Source organism: Loxodonta africana, chromosome 2, assembly GCF_030014295.1.
Source record: "Loxodonta africana isolate mLoxAfr1 chromosome 2, mLoxAfr1.hap2, whole genome shotgun sequence".
Classification (NCBI taxonomy): Eukaryota; Metazoa; Chordata; class Mammalia; order Proboscidea; family Elephantidae; genus Loxodonta; species Loxodonta africana.
The window spans coordinates 13,458,504-13,476,622 of NC_087343.1; the positions used below are offsets into that span (position 1 = coordinate 13,458,504).

General features: G+C 46.8%; 1 protein-coding gene across 2 annotated transcripts in view; it reads right to left on the bottom strand.

The window, feature by feature from the left end:
* CTNND2 (catenin delta 2) overlaps nucleotides 1-18,119 on the bottom strand; it is a 769,728-nt gene that overhangs the window by 173,088 nt on the left and 578,521 nt on the right. For both annotated transcript variants that reach the window (XM_064270645.1, XM_064270649.1), the window contains one exon: nucleotides 11,803-11,988. In XM_064270645.1, the coding sequence (XP_064126715.1) occupies nucleotides 11,803-11,988 (186 nt within the window). The remainder of the gene's footprint in view (nucleotides 1-11,802; nucleotides 11,989-18,119) is intronic.

An 18,119-nucleotide genomic window follows, 5' to 3' on the forward strand; every position in this document is an offset into this window, starting at 1 on the left:
GTGAGTTCGAACCACCGACCTTTTGATTAAAAGCTGAACACTTAACCACTGAGCCACCAGGGCTCCTGCATTAAGTGATAAACTGTCATAAACCAGTATGTGGAGTGGGGCGGAGTGGGGGTTGTGCTCACACCTGTTCTCCCCGTCAGTGGGTGCCAAGGTGGGCACTGAGTGAAGGCAGAAAAGGGGCTGCATTGCTTGCAGAGAATTTATAAACAGTAACATAAATAAAAATCACTGTTCTTTTTTTTATGACAGTGTGCTATCAATTCCAAACAATTTCAGTGACAAAACATCCCTCTTTGTAGGGACAGAGGATGCCTGCCTTATCCTCTTAGTTTGCTACTGTTTCCCTTTCTCCTTCAGTTAAGAGAATGCCCGAAGTTTACCTACAGTCATGGTTCTGGATCATAAAGACTACACTTCTGTTATGGACTGAATTATTTCCCCTCAAAATATATGTTGAAATCCTAACTCCTGTACCCGTAAACTGGCCCTGTTTGGAAATAAGGGTTTTCTTTTGTTATGTGAATAGGATCATACCAGAGCAGGATGGGTCCTAACCTAATCACTTCTGAGTTATAAAAAGAGCAGAATAGACAGGGAGACACAGGGGGAGGGAGCCCATGAAGAAAGACAGACACACACACAGTGGAAAGACAGACATCAAGGAATACCAAGGATTGCCAAGGATGGGTGGCAGACGCAAGAAATTAGGACAGAGGCTCACAGGGTGAATCAACACTGCTGAGACCTTGATTTAGCCTTTTAGACTCCAGAAACGTAAGAAAATAAATTTCTATTCTTTAAAGGCATCCACTTGTGATATTTCTGTTATGTCAGGACTAGAAAACTAAGCTTCCCAGCCTCCCTTGCAGCTAGGTTTGGTCATATGATCAAGTACAGGCAAAATGGACGTAAGCAACAGTGATGTGTGTGTAACTTCTGGGCAGGTCCCTGAAGAAAGGGCACTTCCTGTCTTCTTTCTCCCTTTCTGCTCCTGGAATATGGATGTGGAGAGCCATCTTGGACAAAAAGGAGGAGGCAGCATCCTAATATGAGAGCATAATACCTTACAAGGAGCCCATCCCTGGTGACTCCACAGAGCAGGGCTCCAGCAGCTCACACTTCCGCATAGGTGGGAAATACACTTTTATCTACTCTGCAACACTATGAATTTGGCTGTCTGATGTGGTCTCTAACTCACACTCTAACCAACACAGGACAATTGAATTTTGAAGGGTTACACAGCACAATGCATAAAGGTGGACTAAAAAAGGTCTGAAAGATACATGCTAGAGTATTGTGACTCTTCCTATGAGGCGGATAACGGGTGTGTGTATTTTTTTTTTTCTCGTAGGTTATTGCAATTTTACTTATTTAGTATTTATATATCATATGTGTATGTATAGGTATATAGATATGTAGATTTATAATTAACATCTATCTTGTCTGAAATAAGGAGAAGCAGTTGTTTAAAATTCAAATCACTGGTAAGGTGATTTTAGCTGTTAATAAAAGTTCTTTTTGATGCTGTTTGGATTGGAATCTCATTTTTGGGCGTATAGTTTTCCTATGGTACTGTGTGAAATGTGTGACGCTCCTGAAGAAGTAATACCCAACAACAGAGCCCTAAATATCCAAAAACCTTTTAGGTGATGGGATTTCATGTGTTGTTGATGTTGTTAGAAGCCATTAAGTCAGTTCCAACTCATAGCAACCATACGACAAACAGAAGGAAACACTGCCTGGTCCTGTGCCATCCTTGCAATTGTTGTTATGCTTGAGCCCACTGTTGCAGCCACTGTGTCAATCCATCTCATTGAGGGTCTTCCTCTTTTTTGCCAACCTACTGCTTTACCAAGCATGATGTCTTCTCGAGGGATTGGTCCCTCATGATAACATGACCAAAGGACGAGAGATGAAGTCTTGCCATCCTCATTTCTAAGGAACGTTCTGGGCGTACTTCTTCTAAGACAGACTTGTTCATTCTTCCGGCAGTCCACAGTATATACAATATTCTTTGCCAACACCATAATTCAAAAGCACCAATTTTTCCTTATTCATTGTCCACCTTTCCTGTGCATATGAGGTGACTGAAAATACCATGGCTTGGGTCAGGTGCACCTTAGTCCTCAAAGTGACATCTTTACTTTTGAACACATTAAAGAGGTCTGTTGCAGCAGATATGCCCACTGCAATATGTCCTTTTATTTCTTGATTGCTGCTTCCATGGGCATTGATTGTAGATCCAAGTAAAATGAAATTCTTAACAATGTCAATCCTTTCTGTTTATCATGATGTTGCTTATTGGTCCAGTTGTGAGGATATTGGTTTTCTTTATGTTGAGGTGTAATCCATACTGGAGACTGTGTTCTTTGATCTTCATCAGTAAGTGCTTCAAGTCCTCTTCACTTTCAGCAAGCAAGGCTGTGTCATCTGTATAACACAGGTCATTAATTAGTCTTCCTCCAAACATCCTGATGTCACGTTCTTCTTCATATAGTCCAGCTTCTTGGATTATGTGCTCAGCATACAGATTGAATAAGTATGGTGAAAGGATACAACCCCGATGCACACCTTTCCTGATTTTAAACCACACAGTATTTCCTTGTTCTGTTCGAAAGACTGCCTCTTGATCTATGTAAAGGCTCCTCATGAACACAATTAAGTGTTCTGGAATTCCCATTCTTTGCAATGTTATCTATAATTTGTTATGATCCACACAGTCGACTGCCTTTGCATAGTCAATAAAACACAGGTAAACATCTTTCTGGTTTTCTCTGCTTTCAGCCAGGATCCATCTGACATTAGCAATGATATCCCTGGTTCCACGTCCTCTTCGGAATCTGGCTTGACTTTCTGGCAGTTCCCTGCCAATGTACTGCTGCAACCATGTTTGAATGATTTTCAGCAAAATTTTACTTGTGTGTGATTAATGATACTGTTCGATAATTTCGGTATTTTTTTAGTTGGATCACCTTTGTTTAGAATGGGCAAAAATATGGGCACAATCTCTTTCAGTTGGTTGGTCAGGTAGCTGTCTTCCAAATTTCCTGGCATAGATGAGTGAGTGCTTCCAGTGCTGCATCCATTTGTTGAAACATCTCTATTGGTATCCTGTCAATTCCTGGAACCTTGTTTTCTCCAACGCCTTCAGAGCAGCTTGGATTTCTTCCTTCAATACCATTGGTCTTGATTATATGCTGCCTCCTGAAATGGTTGAATGTCAACCAATTCTTTTTGGTGCAGAATACTCTGTGTATTCCTTCCATCTTCTCTTTGGTGCTTCCTACATCTTTCAATATCTTGCCCCTAGAATCCCTCAGTATTGCACCTTGAGGCTCGATATTTTTTTCTTCAGTTCTTTCAGCTTGAGAAATGCTGTGTTCTTCCTTACACATTTCATTATACTACTTTACTTTGTGTTATTGAGCAGTCCTTTCAAATCTTCTATTCAGCTCTTTTACTTCCTCATTTCTTCCATTCGCTTTAGCTACCCTAAATTCAAGAGCAAATTTCAGAGTCTCTTGTGACATACATTTTTGTCTTTTCTTTCTTGCCTCACTTTTTAATGACTTTTTGCTGTCTTCATGTTTGATGTGCATTATGTCATCCCACAACTCTTTGGTCATTAGTGCTCAATGAGTCAAATCTATTCTTGAGATGGTCTCTAAATTCAGGTGGGATATACTCAAGGTCATATCTTGGCTCTCGTGGACTTGTTTTAATTTTCTTCAGCTTCAATTTGAAATGGCCTAGAAGCAATTGATGGTCTTTCTGCAGTCTGCCCCTGCCCTTGTTCTGACCAATGATAATGAGCTTATTATGATTTGATTCCTGTGTATTCCATCTGGCAAGGTCCATGTGTGCAGTCACTGTTTATGTTGTTGAAAAAAGGTATCTCCAATGAATAGGTCGTTGGTCTTGCAAAATTCTATCACGCGATCTCCAGTGTTGTCTCTATCTATAATCAAGGCCATACTGTCCAACTGCAATCCTTCTGTTTCCAACTTTCACATTCCAGTCACCAATAATTATAAATGCATCTTGATTGCATGTTTGATCATTTTCAGACTTCAGAAGTTGGTAGAAATCTTCAATTTCTTCATCTTTGGCATTAGTGTTCGGTGCATAAATTTGAATAATTGTAGTATTAACTGGTCGTTTTTATAGGCATACAGAGATTATCCTATTACTGACCAGGTTGTACTTCAGGATAAATCTTGAAATGTTCTTTTTGACAATGAATACAACACCATTCTTTAATTTGTCATTCTTGGCATAGTAGACCCCTATATGATTGTCTGATTAAAAATGGCCAATACCAGTCCCTTTCAGCTCATTAATGCCTAGGATATAGATATTTATGTGTTCCATTTCATTTTGACGATTTCCAATTTTGCTAGATGGATACTTGGTGCATTCTAAACTCCTCTTATTAATGGGTGTTTGCAGGTGCTTCTTCTCATTTTGAGTCGTGCCACATCAGCAGATGAAGGTCCCGAAAGCTTTACTCCATCCACGTCATTAAGGTTGACTCTACTTTGAGGAGGCAGCACTATATCCGGCAACGTTCCACTGCTATTCATAAGGTTTTTACTGGCCATTTTTTAGTAGATCGCCAGATCCTTCTTAGTGTGTCTTAGTCTAGATGCTCTGCTGAAACTTATCCACCAGGGTGACGCTGCTGTTATTTGTAATGTTGGTGGGTGGTATGGCTTCCAACAACACAGCAACATGCAAGCCACCACAGTATGACAAACTGACAGACTAGTGGGGTGATGTCTAATACCATTTATGTATATCATATGTTAATATCTGCAGAACGAAGAATTATTTAGTTTGTAATGGTGAAAAGTACTGCTTCTCCAGGGAAACTCTGAGTTACATATCTTATGTGCATTTTAAGTTCTTAGATGATAATAGTGATTTAGAATGTCCATTAGGCTTGGTGGTGATTGCACATTCAGAATATTGATGGATAATATAATAAAATGCAAAATTCATGAGAAGGTTGAGAACAGTCTGGGTTATAAGAGGAAGGAGAAGGATTACGGAATACACTGGGTCACAGAGGGCCCTGGAGAAAAAGGATAAAGCTGAGACATATCACATCTGTGAATGTCTACCCAAAGTAACCCCATGACAGGAGCTAGAGGACACTGTGGACCAGAGACTGACCATCATTCAACATTAACTGGTGCCTGGCACTGGGCTATAAGTCAAAGACAAAAATAAGACCCACACAGTCCTTCCCTCAGAAATTTCACTCTCTATGGGTCATACTCATAACATGATAAAGATTAGAAGATACATTTCAATTTAATTAACCAGAAGTTTTTTTTTTTTTTTTTTCAGATTACCAAGGGGGGAAAAAAAAAAACACCAAAACAAACCAGTTGCCATCAAGTCGATTCAAACTCATAGTATTCGGAATAGAACCTCTCCATAGGGCTTTAAAGGCTGTGACTTCTCAGAAGCAGTTGCCAGACCTTTCATCCAAGGTGCCTCTGGGCGGCTTTAATCCACCCACCTTTGAATTAGCAACTGAGCGCTCAACCATTTGTGCCACCCTGGGAGACTCCAGAAGTAGATTAACCAAAACCACTGCCATCAAGTCGATTCTGACTCACAGCCAGCCCACAGGGTTTCCAATGCTGTAAATCTCTAGGGAAGCACACTTCTCCTGTGGAGCTGCTGGTTGTTTCAAACTGCTGACCTTTCAGTTAGCAGTTGATTGCTTTAACCACAGTGTACCAGGGCTCCTTAGAAGTACACTAGAGAGTGATTAATTTTCTACTTGGGGGAAATCTTGAAAGGTTGGAGGTGACATTTTATTGAAAGATGATTGTCCAGGCCATGGAAGGAGGGGAAGGGCGTGCCAGTCAGAGGGTCCAGAGGGTCGGCGTGGGCTGAAGCCTACAGGATGGACTACAGCCCCTTAGGGCGGCTGGAAACCTGTGCATGGAGAGAGCCATGGTGGCTCTGCTACTATGTGTCTGAGTATGGAGAGTAAGGGGACATTACAGGTTTACACAGAAGCCCGCTCCTATTGCTTTGTGTATAAAATATCACAGTAAGTATCCTACGTGAAACCTCCTGCTAATTTATGCATTTGACATCTGCAACTTAAGAAAGCGGAGAAGAGCAATTATATTTACTCTTAAATGGACTACAGCTCGTTAGGCTGTGAAACCAAGACCATCCTGAGAAGAAATCTATGTATCAAAATACTGGGTGAGAATCAGCTTTGTATATTCACCCATGTGAATACCCTGGAGATTGTTTTCATCCACATGAATCCACACATTCACCAGAGATTCACGAGTGGAAAGGAGAGATTTTGAGTTCTAGGGGATTCTGTTGGTTTGGGTTTTGTTTTTTTCTTGGTGGGTTTCCCTGTAGATGGTCCAGCTCCCACTGAGCAGGTCCTGAAGACTGGGTCTGCTCTGGCCAGCACCAGCTGGGCGGAAGTCCTGGTACTTCTAAGCCACATGTGAACACATCCCAGGAACCTTGGCCACTTTCCAAATTGGAAAACACAAATGTTTATTTCAACAAAAGGGGAAAAAGGAGGAAAAGCAATTTGTGTTCACCTATTTTTATTTCCCTGGACCCCAGTCTTCGGGCTGCCATCCCAGCCCTGCAGGGACAGTCTGTAGGCACACAGCCCTGCTGGAGACAACGAGGACCTCACCAGAGGCCATGCAAATGGCTTTGGGAGAGGTTTTACCAGAAAAAGGCTAGAGAAATGAAGACTTTCTTATAATTCAGCGACAGGCACTGAGCGCAGAGTCAGAAATAAATTTGCAAAGTCCTTTTTTTTTTTTTTTGAGATCAGAATGTGATACACGGAGGTGGGATGTGGGCCCCTAGTCTGATGGTTCTAGAACTTTCCAATCGCAACCACTTCTTGAAATAAGAGCATGTGTGCAACCTATCTTTGATCAGATATATTCTCGAATCATCCCTTTTGTTGGTTTAAAAGGTTTCAAAAATTTTTATTACAACTTCCTTTGACCTGCAAAGTGTTACAGTATTTTCCTATAAAGCACAGAATAAAAATGTCTAGGAGTCATAAATCCCTGAAAAATGGCAAGCTTCAGAGGAAGTTATTGAGCCAATGATGATTTTCCTCACTTTGGTTTCCTGTTAAAATCTTAATTCCTGCCTCCCTCTCCTCTGTCCTGAGTGGGCTTTGTTATGAAATAGAAAACCTTTCATTCTACATAGTCCCTTCTGCCTTTCTCTGTGGCGTCCTAAATTCAAGAGGAAAAAAAAAAAAAAAAAGGCATACATTTTTATAAGCAAACATTCACTTAGCCACTTAATGCCTCTTTGAATATTATTTTAGGTGACATTATAAAAGATTATACATGTCATGTCCAGGGTAGAAAACTTGTAAATACATAGTACAAAAAAGAATCAATCATTATATTCCCTCTTTGATGCTACCACACTTCTTCTAGAAACACATACATTTTATACAAGCATATATTTTATATGTACACTTTTCTATATCATCAGTATGTGTATATCTGTATCTCTCTCTCTCTATGAACTCCCTGGCTCTTGCAGTTACGTGTTTTGACTACTAGCTGAAAAGCTGACAGTTCAAACGACAGAGAGGTGCCTTGGAAGACAAGCCTGGCAATCGGCTTCTGGAAGGTCACAGCCTTGAAAACCCTGTGGAGCGGTTCTACTCTGCACACATGGGGTTGCATGAGTTGAAACCGACTGGACAGCATCCAGTAACAATACTTTTCTCCTCCAAGCTCCCTGATGAAAAACTCCAGGCTGGCTAGGATGCCAGCCTTCCCCAGTAGGTGGCGCCATCTGGACGTCCAGTGCGGAAGAACGGATGGTACCACCCGTTTCCCCTCTTTCTTCATCTAACGTTCTACCCCACCTTCCCTCCCTCCCCATCTCCCGCCCCTTTCTGCCTTGCCTCCCTTCCATCGGGCTTTAAATGAACACAGTTTTTACTTTTGACTGTTTTAAAATATACTGAACGTGACAAAAGACACTAAACAGCTTTTAAAACAAGCATAATTGTTATCTGTTCACATCCTCATTTTCCTTGACATTGCATTTCCTGGCACTAAAAAATATTTTTGTCTTATATTTAATATACACTTAGTTTACTTAAAAATTTTTTTTTTAAAGTATCCTGGCTGAGTCACAGCTTCAACACCTCTTTATAAATAAGAACATTCTGTTGCATTTTAACTATGGCAAAACTTTGCTAGGAAATCTTGCTTTTTCCTAAAAGAATACTGTACGAAAAAAAAAAAAAGGACATATTAACCATGTGTATTTTCATCTAGACTTTTGGCAAAATCATAAAACCTATCAATGATTTCACCTTAGTCAAATTAGAAAAGAGTGCCTAGGTGCCATAACATATGGTTCAAAGTGCAGCTTTCTAAGCAGAGGAAGTCCTCCACCACAACATTCGTGGAGGTAGGAACACCTGGGAAGAAGGGCTGGATTGCAATGGGGTGAAGTCCTTCTAGGAACCCAATCAATTCCTAATCTCAGCTGTCACTTGAAAGATTTAAAGCCACGATGCATTTTTGCAGAGCTGGGGAAAAGGTTCAGTGTTGGGGGAGGATCTTATTAAATAAGATCCCAGTGATGGGCGCAGGCCATCAGGGAGATGCAGCCCAGAATCTGAGCAATAGATCAAACGCTGAAGATAAAGCCTTGATATCAGAGTGAATTCAGTCTCAGATAAAAGTTTCTTCATCCCCATTGCCTGTCGAGTCAATTCCTACTCATCGTGACCCTACAGGATGGAGCAGAACTGCCCCATAGGGTTTCCAAGGCTGCAATCTTTACAGAAGCAGACTGCCCCATCTTCCTCCCTCAGAGCAGCTGGTGGGTTTGAACCGCTGACCTTTCAGTAGGCAGCTGAGTACCGAAGCACTTCGAGGCCAGGGCTCCTTAAAGTTTCCTTAGTCGAGGCTAATGTTGTATTAATGCAATGTCCCCACCCTGCCTTCTCAAGTCATCTGGGTTCCAGGAGCAGACTCTGAGTGCTTAGGTCCTGGGCCAGACCCCGTGGGGTTATCGCTACTGGGGGAGCTGGGAAGCACGGGATTCCTGCCCACAAGCCACTCTTCCTTCGCACCTTTGTTGTGCTGCATCGTATCTGCAGGTTTAAGCGGTAGGGCCTGGGTCCCGTGGTGAAATGCTGCAGCAAGAGGACATAGTGAAAAACCCACTACACCTTTGTCCAGCCATGTTTTGTCTGATTTCACACTGAAAATGCTCCCGGAAGTTGCCCTTGTTAGCCACCTTCGAGTACACCCTGCTGTATGGCCACCTCAAGCACGTGAGACGCTGCGGGATCCTCCACCATTCCCATCACCGCCTGCAGATCGGACCGCTATTATCCACAGGGTTTTCATTGGCTGATTTTCAGAAGCAGATTTCCAGGCATTTCTTCCTAGTCTATCTCAGTCAGGAAGCTCTGCTGAGACCTGTTCAGCATCCTAGCTCCCTCAGGTACCAGGTAGCAAAACTGAGCAATCAGGCAGCAGCTGGCACAATGCCTGGCACAGGGCAGCTGTCCGATAAATACCAGCTACCGAGCAGTGCATTCCCCTGGACAGTGGGCGAGTTAACAACCACAGCTCACTGCTTCCTAAAGGGGCCCTCCAATGCAGGGAGAGGACAGAAGACACGGCACTGACCTACGACAGAAGAAAAAGCCAGGCTGGGAATTTGGTTCTCCGAGTAGAAGACAGTGATCAGAGAGGAAACAGGCACCTATCTCCTAAATCATAGGCTCCTTTAAGCTGGGACACGTAGATACAGAAGTTGTAAAAAGTACAAACACCCAGAGAGCCAGAACCTAAAAGAAATTGTTAACATTGACACATTCAAGTACTACTTAGGAATTATATTTAAGAATGCATCCCCATTAATACTCATGAAACCCTCAATCAACACCCCTTCCCCTCCTTTCTTCGCCTTGCTAACCACGAGCCTGTTTTGAGCAACATTTTTCAGGAAATTGCAGCAGGTAGTGGCTCTGTCCACTAAACCGGCCCAAGCTAGACCTTGGAGCACGTGCAGATTGAGGAGATCCCCTTCTTCACCCAACCCCGGACCCGACTGTCACTGGAAAGAACACTATTTCCCAGCCCACAGTTTCATCAGATTCCATTTGAGAAGCGAGGGGTCCCACCACATCGACATCTGACAGAAGGTGATTTAACGTCCAGACCTCCAAGTATGGACATGGGAGGGCTAAGGGCAGAGAGTTCCGGGTACCAAACCCAACCCCTGGATGCCACTGGAAACGTAAAGTACCCCAGCCCCCTCAGATGGGGAACATGTGGTCGCTAGGCCCCGTGTTGCTCCTTGTCTACGCAGACAATTAACCTGCCACTTCTGTTTCCCTTGCAATGAGTGTCCGTCTTATTTCGACTGGCTAAAAGCACAGGACAAGAACCCGAGCAGTGTTCTGTTACAGTTACTCTAGGTAAAATACTTCCTTTATCCCTGACTTGAAGGAGCCCTGATGGTGCAGTGGTTAAGTGCTCGGCTGCTAATTGTAAGATCTGCAGTTTGAACCCACCAGCCACTCTGTGGGAGAAAGATGTGTCAGTCTGCTTCCGTAAAGATTTACAGCCTTGGAAATCCTGTGGAGCAGTTCTACTCTATCCTACAGGGTCACTATGAGTTGGACTCAACTCAACAGCAATGGGTTTGTTTGGTTTAACACTTACTGGAGATAAATTATTTCTAGAATACTTTAGAAAATAGAGCGCTGCAATCCAAACAAATACTTCTGCATGTTGACAATAAATTAAAACCAGGAGAGAGAGAGAAAGCCAGAGAGAGTGAGTGAGCGAGTTTTGGGTCCTGTCCCCCTTCCTCAGTGGTCTGTTCCCACCAACAGGCTGATCCTGAGTCTGTAAGACCCTCAGAAGCTGGAGGTCCGACCACAGTACCCAGGGGAAATGGGGAAAACCCTGGTGGTAGTGGTTTTCGGCTGGCGGCCCAATGGGCAGCATCCTCACACTACACTCATACCTGGTAGGGCAGTCTAGGTGAGAGGCTCACCTACCAGAGGCTCTGGGGAGAGGGGTGGAGGCAGTTCTGATCCCCCAGGGTAGAGAGAAGCTGCCTAGTGGCCTTTATGTCCCTGCAGAGCCACCTGTTTCCAGCTGCACCAGGTAAAAGGCCATCCTGTTTGGAAGGACTCTCTAGCTGGACATCTTCCTAAATCCACCTGAATTGCCCTAAAAGCCAGGCTTCTAATGGCATTCTGTTGGAACAGTTGTGAATTCTCAGATTGCTACCCCACTTCCAATGGTAAGTACAAGATTGCACATCCAAATGTCATAAAACACGCCATAAAAGGTGTGTTGGACTTGAATTTTGTGCTGCTCTCCTCAGCCTCCCTCCTGACACCACATCACCTACTTGGTGCATCCCTGCTGCTTGCATGGGGCCCTGGTGGGTGCCGACAAGGACCTCAATAAACCTGTGAACCGACACACAGAAGAATCACCATTGGGGTCTAACTTGATTCAAGTGGCTTTTTCTGTTTTTGCAATTTCCTATCTTGGCTCTCCTGCAAGACTTGGGGTGGGAGTGGGGGAGTCGTTGAACGTTCCACTGTCTCAGCTGTGAGATCCCCACAGGAAGACCACGCAGAGGAGCCAGCGAGGTTCACCCACGCTGCCGGGAACGCAGAGCCCTCTGCTTTGGCATGCAGACAAAGTGTTAATGCCGTAATTAGGGAAGGGGTGGCTGCATGCAGCTGCCGGTAGCCCGCATCACCTGGTCTTGGGACTTCTTCTTCTTCTTCTTCTTGCCCCAGCACCCAGAACTTTCCGTGTCTTTGCCACCAGCCTCGCCACACAGCAGCCCGTCCAGCTCATCCGTGCCCATGTGCTGTCCCTGAGTGGTCTCCGCGGCCAGCCGGTACGAGAGGTTCCTTAAGATGCACACACAGTTTTCAACGGTCTGAAGGACCCGGGGAAGGAGAAAAGGAACACAGGGGAGGAATGAATAAACACTTACCAGCACTGTGCTGCCTAGAAAAGCACTCAGTGCCCAAACATACACTCACACACACATGCATGCGTGCACGCACACACCCACACTCACACACAGTGGAAAGAATTTAGAAAAGCTTGGAAAGGTCTGAAGACCTCTTCTGCCCCAAAGAAACTACATATCAGCAACAGTTACTTCTATAAACATCTATCATTGTTAACTGAAATGCACTTGACATTGGGGGAAAAAGGTACGACCACAAGATGTTCCAAATGTCCGTCCATTTACAGACGGCTCCTGCTCGGGAACTGGGGCTTGGCGTCATGGAGAGGAGGAAAATCTCATTTCAGTCAGCTCTGGGTAGGTGACACTAACATTTGCCACTCACCAGGACAGTTCCTGGGAGGAAAACGGGGCAACAGGTACAAACAGGTGGTCCCAGGCACACCAGGAGCTGTGGTCACCCAGGGGCATCAAAGTTTTAAGCTCACTGTATTCTCTGGAGATGGCTGAGGCTCCTGTTTTTATTGCACGGGAGTCAGACAGAGGGTAAGGGCACATGCTGTAAAGCTCCGGGTCTGTGACTGATTGGCTGTGTTACTTTGGCTAACGCACTTAAACTCTCTGTGCCTCAGTCTTCTCCTCTGTAAAAGGGAGATGATCATAATAGCACCTGGATTTTTAGGGGTGTTGTGTGCATTATGTGAGCTAATATATGTATGTGTGGTAGGCAGGGCAATGCCCCTTCAGAGGTGTCCATGTCCTAATCCCTGGAGCCTGTGAACATGTTTCAGAGTAAGGGGGGCTTCACCTCGCAGGTGGAAGTAAGGCTGCTCTTCAGATGAACCTGAGATGGGGCAATGAACCTGGGTTATCAGGTGGGCCTAGTGTAATCACAGGGTCCTTATAGGTGGGAGAAGGAGGCAGGAGAGTCAGCGTCAGAGTCATTCGATGCGAGAAGCGCTTTGTGATGGTTAATGTTGTGTGTCAACTTGGCTAGGCCATGATTCTCAGTGGTGTGGCAGACACCGTGTAATCACCTTCCATTGTGTGATCTGATGGCAGCCAATTGAAAGTGGGGTTTCCTTCGGAGTGGGGTCTGCCTCTAGCATATAAACGGATGTTCGTACTTATATACAAAGCTTCCCCACTCTCTCTCTGGATCCCACTCCCTTCTCATCACCTGACCTCCGGTTCTTGGGATATAAGCCTGCAGAAGTTTCTGGCATGCCACCTGTCCGGCAGGTTATGGATTTGCCAACACCTTCAACCCCATGAGTCAGCAGACCTGCAGATTCTGGGTTCGTCAGCCCCTGCAACATGAGGCAGCAGGGGCCACCAGCCTGTCATCTGCCCCACAGATTTGGGACTAGCCAGACCCCAAACTGCATGAGCCATTTCTTCACTACCGAGTGAGCCATTTCCTTGAAGTAAATTTCTCTATGCATTTATACATGCATCACTGGTTTTGCTCCTCTGGAGAGCCCAGCCTAAGACAGACATGGCCAGCCACTGCTGGCTTTGAAGATGGAGGAAGGGCCATGAGCCAAGGAATGTGGGCGGTCTTTAGAACATGGAAAAGGCAAGGAAATGGATTATCTCCTAGAGACTCCAGAAGGAATAAGGCCCTGCTGACACCTGGACTTTAGCCCAGTGAGACTCATTTTGATTTTGGACTCCCAGAACTATAAGACGATGAGCTTGTGTTTCCAGCCACTAAGTCTGTGGTAACTTGTTACAGCAGCAAGGGGGACTCACAGAGTGTCAGTGCTGAGGAGAGGGCATGGTGCACAGTGTTACAGCAGCAAGAGGGACTCACAGAGTGTCAGTGCTGAGGAGAGAGCCTGGTGCACAGTGTTACAGCAGCAGTAGGAACTCACAGAGTGTGTAAGTGCTGAGGAGAGGGCTTGGTGCACAGTGTTACAGCAGCAAGGGGGACTCACAGAGTGTCAGTGCTGAGGAGAGGGCATGGTGCACAGTGTTACAGCAGCAAGAGGGACTCACAGAGTGTGTCAGTGCTGAGGAGAGGGCCTGGTGCACAGTGTTACAGCAGCAAGAGGGACTCACAGAGTGTCAGTGCTGAGGAGAGAGCCTGGTGCACAGTGTTAAAGCAGCAAGAGGGACTCACAGAGTGTGTAAGTGCTGAGGAGAGGGCATGGTACACAGTGTTACAGCAGCAGTAGGAACTCACAGAGTGTGTAAGTGCTGAGGAGAGGACCTGGTGCACAGTGTTACAGCAGCAAGAGGGACTCACAGAGGGTGTAAGTGCTGAGCAGAGGGCCTGGTGCACAGTGTTACAGCAGCAAGAGGGACTCACAGAGTGTGTACGTGCTGAGGAGAGGGCCTGGTGCACAGTGTTACAGCTGCAAGAGGGATTCACAGAGTGTGTCAGTGCTGAGGAGAGGGCCTGGTGCACAGTGTTATAGCAGTAGTAGGGACTCACAGGGTGTGTAAGTGCTGAGGAGAGGGCCTGGTGCACAGTGTTACAGCTGCAGTAGGGACTCACAGAATGTGTAAGTGCTGAGGAGAGGGCCTGGTGCACAGTGTTACAGCTGCAGTAGGGACTCACAGAATGTGTAAGTGCTGAGGAGTGGGCCTGGTGCACAGTGTTACAGCTGCAGTAGGGACTCACAGAATGTGTAAGTGCTGAGGAGAAGGCCTGGTGCACAGTGTTACAGCTGCAGTAGGGACTCACAGAATGTGTAAGTGCTGAGGAGTGGGCCTGGTGCACAGTGTTACAGCTGCAGTAGGGACTCACAGAGTGTGTAAGTGCTGAGGAGAAGGCCTGGTGCACAGTGTTACAGCAGCGAGAGGGACTCACAGAGTGTGTAAGTGCTGAGGTGAGGGCCTGGTGCACAATGTTACAGCAGCAAGAGGGACTCACAGAGTGTGTATGTGCTGAGAAGGCCTGGTGCACAGTGTTACAGCAGCAGTAGGGACTCACAGAGGGTGTAAGTGCTGAGCAGAGGGCCTGGTGCACAGTGTTACAGCAGCAAGAGGGACTCACAGAGTACGTAAGTGCTAAGGAGTGGGCCTGGTGCACAGTGTTACAGCAGGAAGAAGGACTCACAGAGTGTGTAAGTACTGAGGAGAGAGCCTGGTGCACAGTGTTAAAACAGCAAGAGGGACTCACAGAGTGTGTAAGTGCTGAGGAGAGGGCCTGGTGCACAGTGTTACAGCAGCAAGAGGGACTCACAGAGTACGTAAGTGCTAAGGAGTGGGCCTGGTGCACAGTGTTACAGCAGGAAGAAGGACTCACAGAGTGCGTAAGTACTGAGGAGAGGGCCTGGTGCACAGTGTTACAGCAGCAAGAGGGACTCACAGAGTGTGTACGTGCTGAGGAGAAGGCCTGGTGCACAGTGTTACAGCAGCAGTAGGGACTCACAGAGGGTGTAAGTGCTGAGCAGAGGGCCTGGTGCACAGTGTTACAGCAGCAGTAGGGACTCACAGAGTGTGTAAGTGCTGAGGTGAGGGCCTGGTGCACAGTGTTACAGCAGCAGTAGGGACTCACAGAGGGTGTAAGTGCTGAGCAGAGGGCCTGGTGCACAGTGTTACAGCAGCAAGAGGGACTCACAGAGTACGTAAGTGCTAAGGAGTGGGCCTGGTGCACAGTGTTACAGCAGGAAGAAGGACTCACAGAGTGCGTAAGTACTGAGGAGAGAGCCTGGTGTACAGTGTTAAAATAGCAAGAGGGACTCACAGAGTGTGTCAGTGCTGAGGAGAGGGCCTGGTGCACAGTGTTACAGCAGCAAGAGGGACTCACAGAGTACGTAAGTGCTAAGGAGTGGGCCTGGTGCACAGTGTTACAGCAGGAAGAAGGACTCACAGAGTGCGTAAGTACTGAGGAGAGAGCCTGGTGCACAGTGTTAAAACAGCAAGAGGGACTCACAGAGTGTGTAAGTGCTGAGGAGAGGGCCTGGTGCACAGTGTTACAGCAGCAGTAGGGACTCACAGAGTGTGTAAGTGCTGAGGTGAGGGCCTGGTGCACAATGTTACAGCAGCAAGAGGGACTCACAGAGTGTGTACGTGCTGAGGAGAAGGCCTGGTGCACAGTGTTACAGCAGCAAGAGGGACTCACAGAGTACGTAAGTGCTAAGGAGTGGGCCTGGTGCACAGTGTTACAGCAGGAAGAAGGACTCACAGAGTGCGTAAGTACTGAGGAGAGAGCCTGGTGCACAGTGTTACAGCAGCAAGAGGGACTCACAGAGTGTGTACGTGCTGAGGAGAAGGCCTGGTGCACAGTGTTACAGCAGCAGTAGGGACTCACAGAGGGTGTAAGTGCTGAGCAGAGGGCCTGGTGCACAGTGTTACAGCAGCAGTAGGGACTCACAGAGTGTGTAAGTGCTGAGGTGAGGGCCTGGTGCACAGTGTTACAGCAGCAGTAGGGACTCACAGAGTGTGTAAGTGCTGAGGTGAGGGCCTGGTGCACAATGTTACAGCAGCAAGAGGGACTCACAGAGTGTGTACGTGCTGAGGAGAAGGCCTGGTGCACAGTGTTACAGCAGCAGTAGGGACTCACAGAGTGTGTAAGTGCTGAGGTGAGGGCCTGGTGCACAGTGTTACAGCAGCACTAGGGACTCACAGAGTGTGTAAGTGCTGAGGTGAGGGCCTGGTGCACAATGTTACAGCAGCAAGAGGGACTCACAGAGTGTGTACGTGCTGAGAAGGCCTGGTGCACAGTGTTACAGCAGCAGTAGGGACTCACAGAGTGTGTACGTGCTGAGGAGAGGGCCTGGTGCACAGTGTTACAGCTGCAAGAGGGATTCACAGAGTGTGTCAGTGCTGAGGAGAGGGCCTGGTGCACAGTGTTATAGCAGTAGTAGGGACTCACAGAGTGTGTAAGTGCTGAGGAGAGGGCCTGGTGCACAGTGTTACAGCTGCAGTAGGGACTCACAGAATGTGTAAGTGCTGAGGAGTGGGCCTGGTGCACAGTGTTACAGCTGCAAGAGGGATTCACAGAGTGTGTCAGTGCTGAGGAGAGGGCCTGGTGCACAGTGTTATAGCAGTAGTAGGGACTCACAGAGTGTGTAAGTGCTGAGGAGAGAGCCTGGTGCACAGTGTTAAAACAGCAAGAGGGACTCACAGAGTGTGTAAGTGCTGAGGTGAGGGCCTGGTGCACAATGTTACAGCAGCAAGAGGGACTCACAGAGTGTGTAAGTGCTGAGGTGAGGGCCTGGTGCACAGTGTTACAGCAGCAGTAGGGACTCACAGAGGGTGTAAGTGCTGAGCAGAGGGCCTGGTGCACAGTGTTACAGCAGCAAGAGGGACTCACAGAGTACGTAAGTGCTAAGGAGTGGGCCTGGTGCACAGTGTTACAGCAGGAAGAAGGACTCACAGAGTGCGTAAGTACTGAGGAGAGAGCCTGGTGCACAGTGTTAAAATAGCAAGAGGGACTCACAGAGTGTGTCAGTGCTGAGGAGAGGGCCTGGTGCACAGTGTTACAGCAGCAAGAGGGACTCACAGAGTACGTAAGTGCTAAGGAGTGGGCCTGGTGCACAGTGTTACAGCAGGAAGAAGGACTCACAGAGTGCGTAAGTACTGAGGAGAGAGCCTGGTGCACAGTGTTAAAACAGCAAGAGGGACTCACAGAGTGTGTAAGTGCTGAGGAGAGGGCCTGGTGCACAGTGTTACAGCAGCAGTAGGGACTCACAGAGTGTGTAAGTGCTGAGGTGAGGGCCTGGTGCACAATGTTACAGCAGCAAGAGGGACTCACAGAGTGTGTACGTGCTGAGGAGAAGGCCTGGTGCACAGTGTTACAGCAGCAAGAGGGACTCACAGAGTACGTAAGTGCTAAGGAGTGGGCCTGGTGCACAGTGTTACAGCAGGAAGAAGGACTCACAGAGTGCGTAAGTACTGAGGAGAGAGCCTGGTGCACAGTGTTAAAACAGCAAGAGGGACTCACAGAGTGTGTAAGTGCTGAGGAGAGGGCCTGGTGCACAGTGTTACAGCTGCAGTAGGGACTCACAGAGTGTGTACGTGCTGAGGAGAGGGCCTGGTGCACAGTGTTACAGCAGCAAGAGGGACTCACAGAGTGTGTACGTGCTGAGGAGAGGGCCTGGTGCACAGTGTTACAGGTGCAAGAGGGATTCACAGAGTGT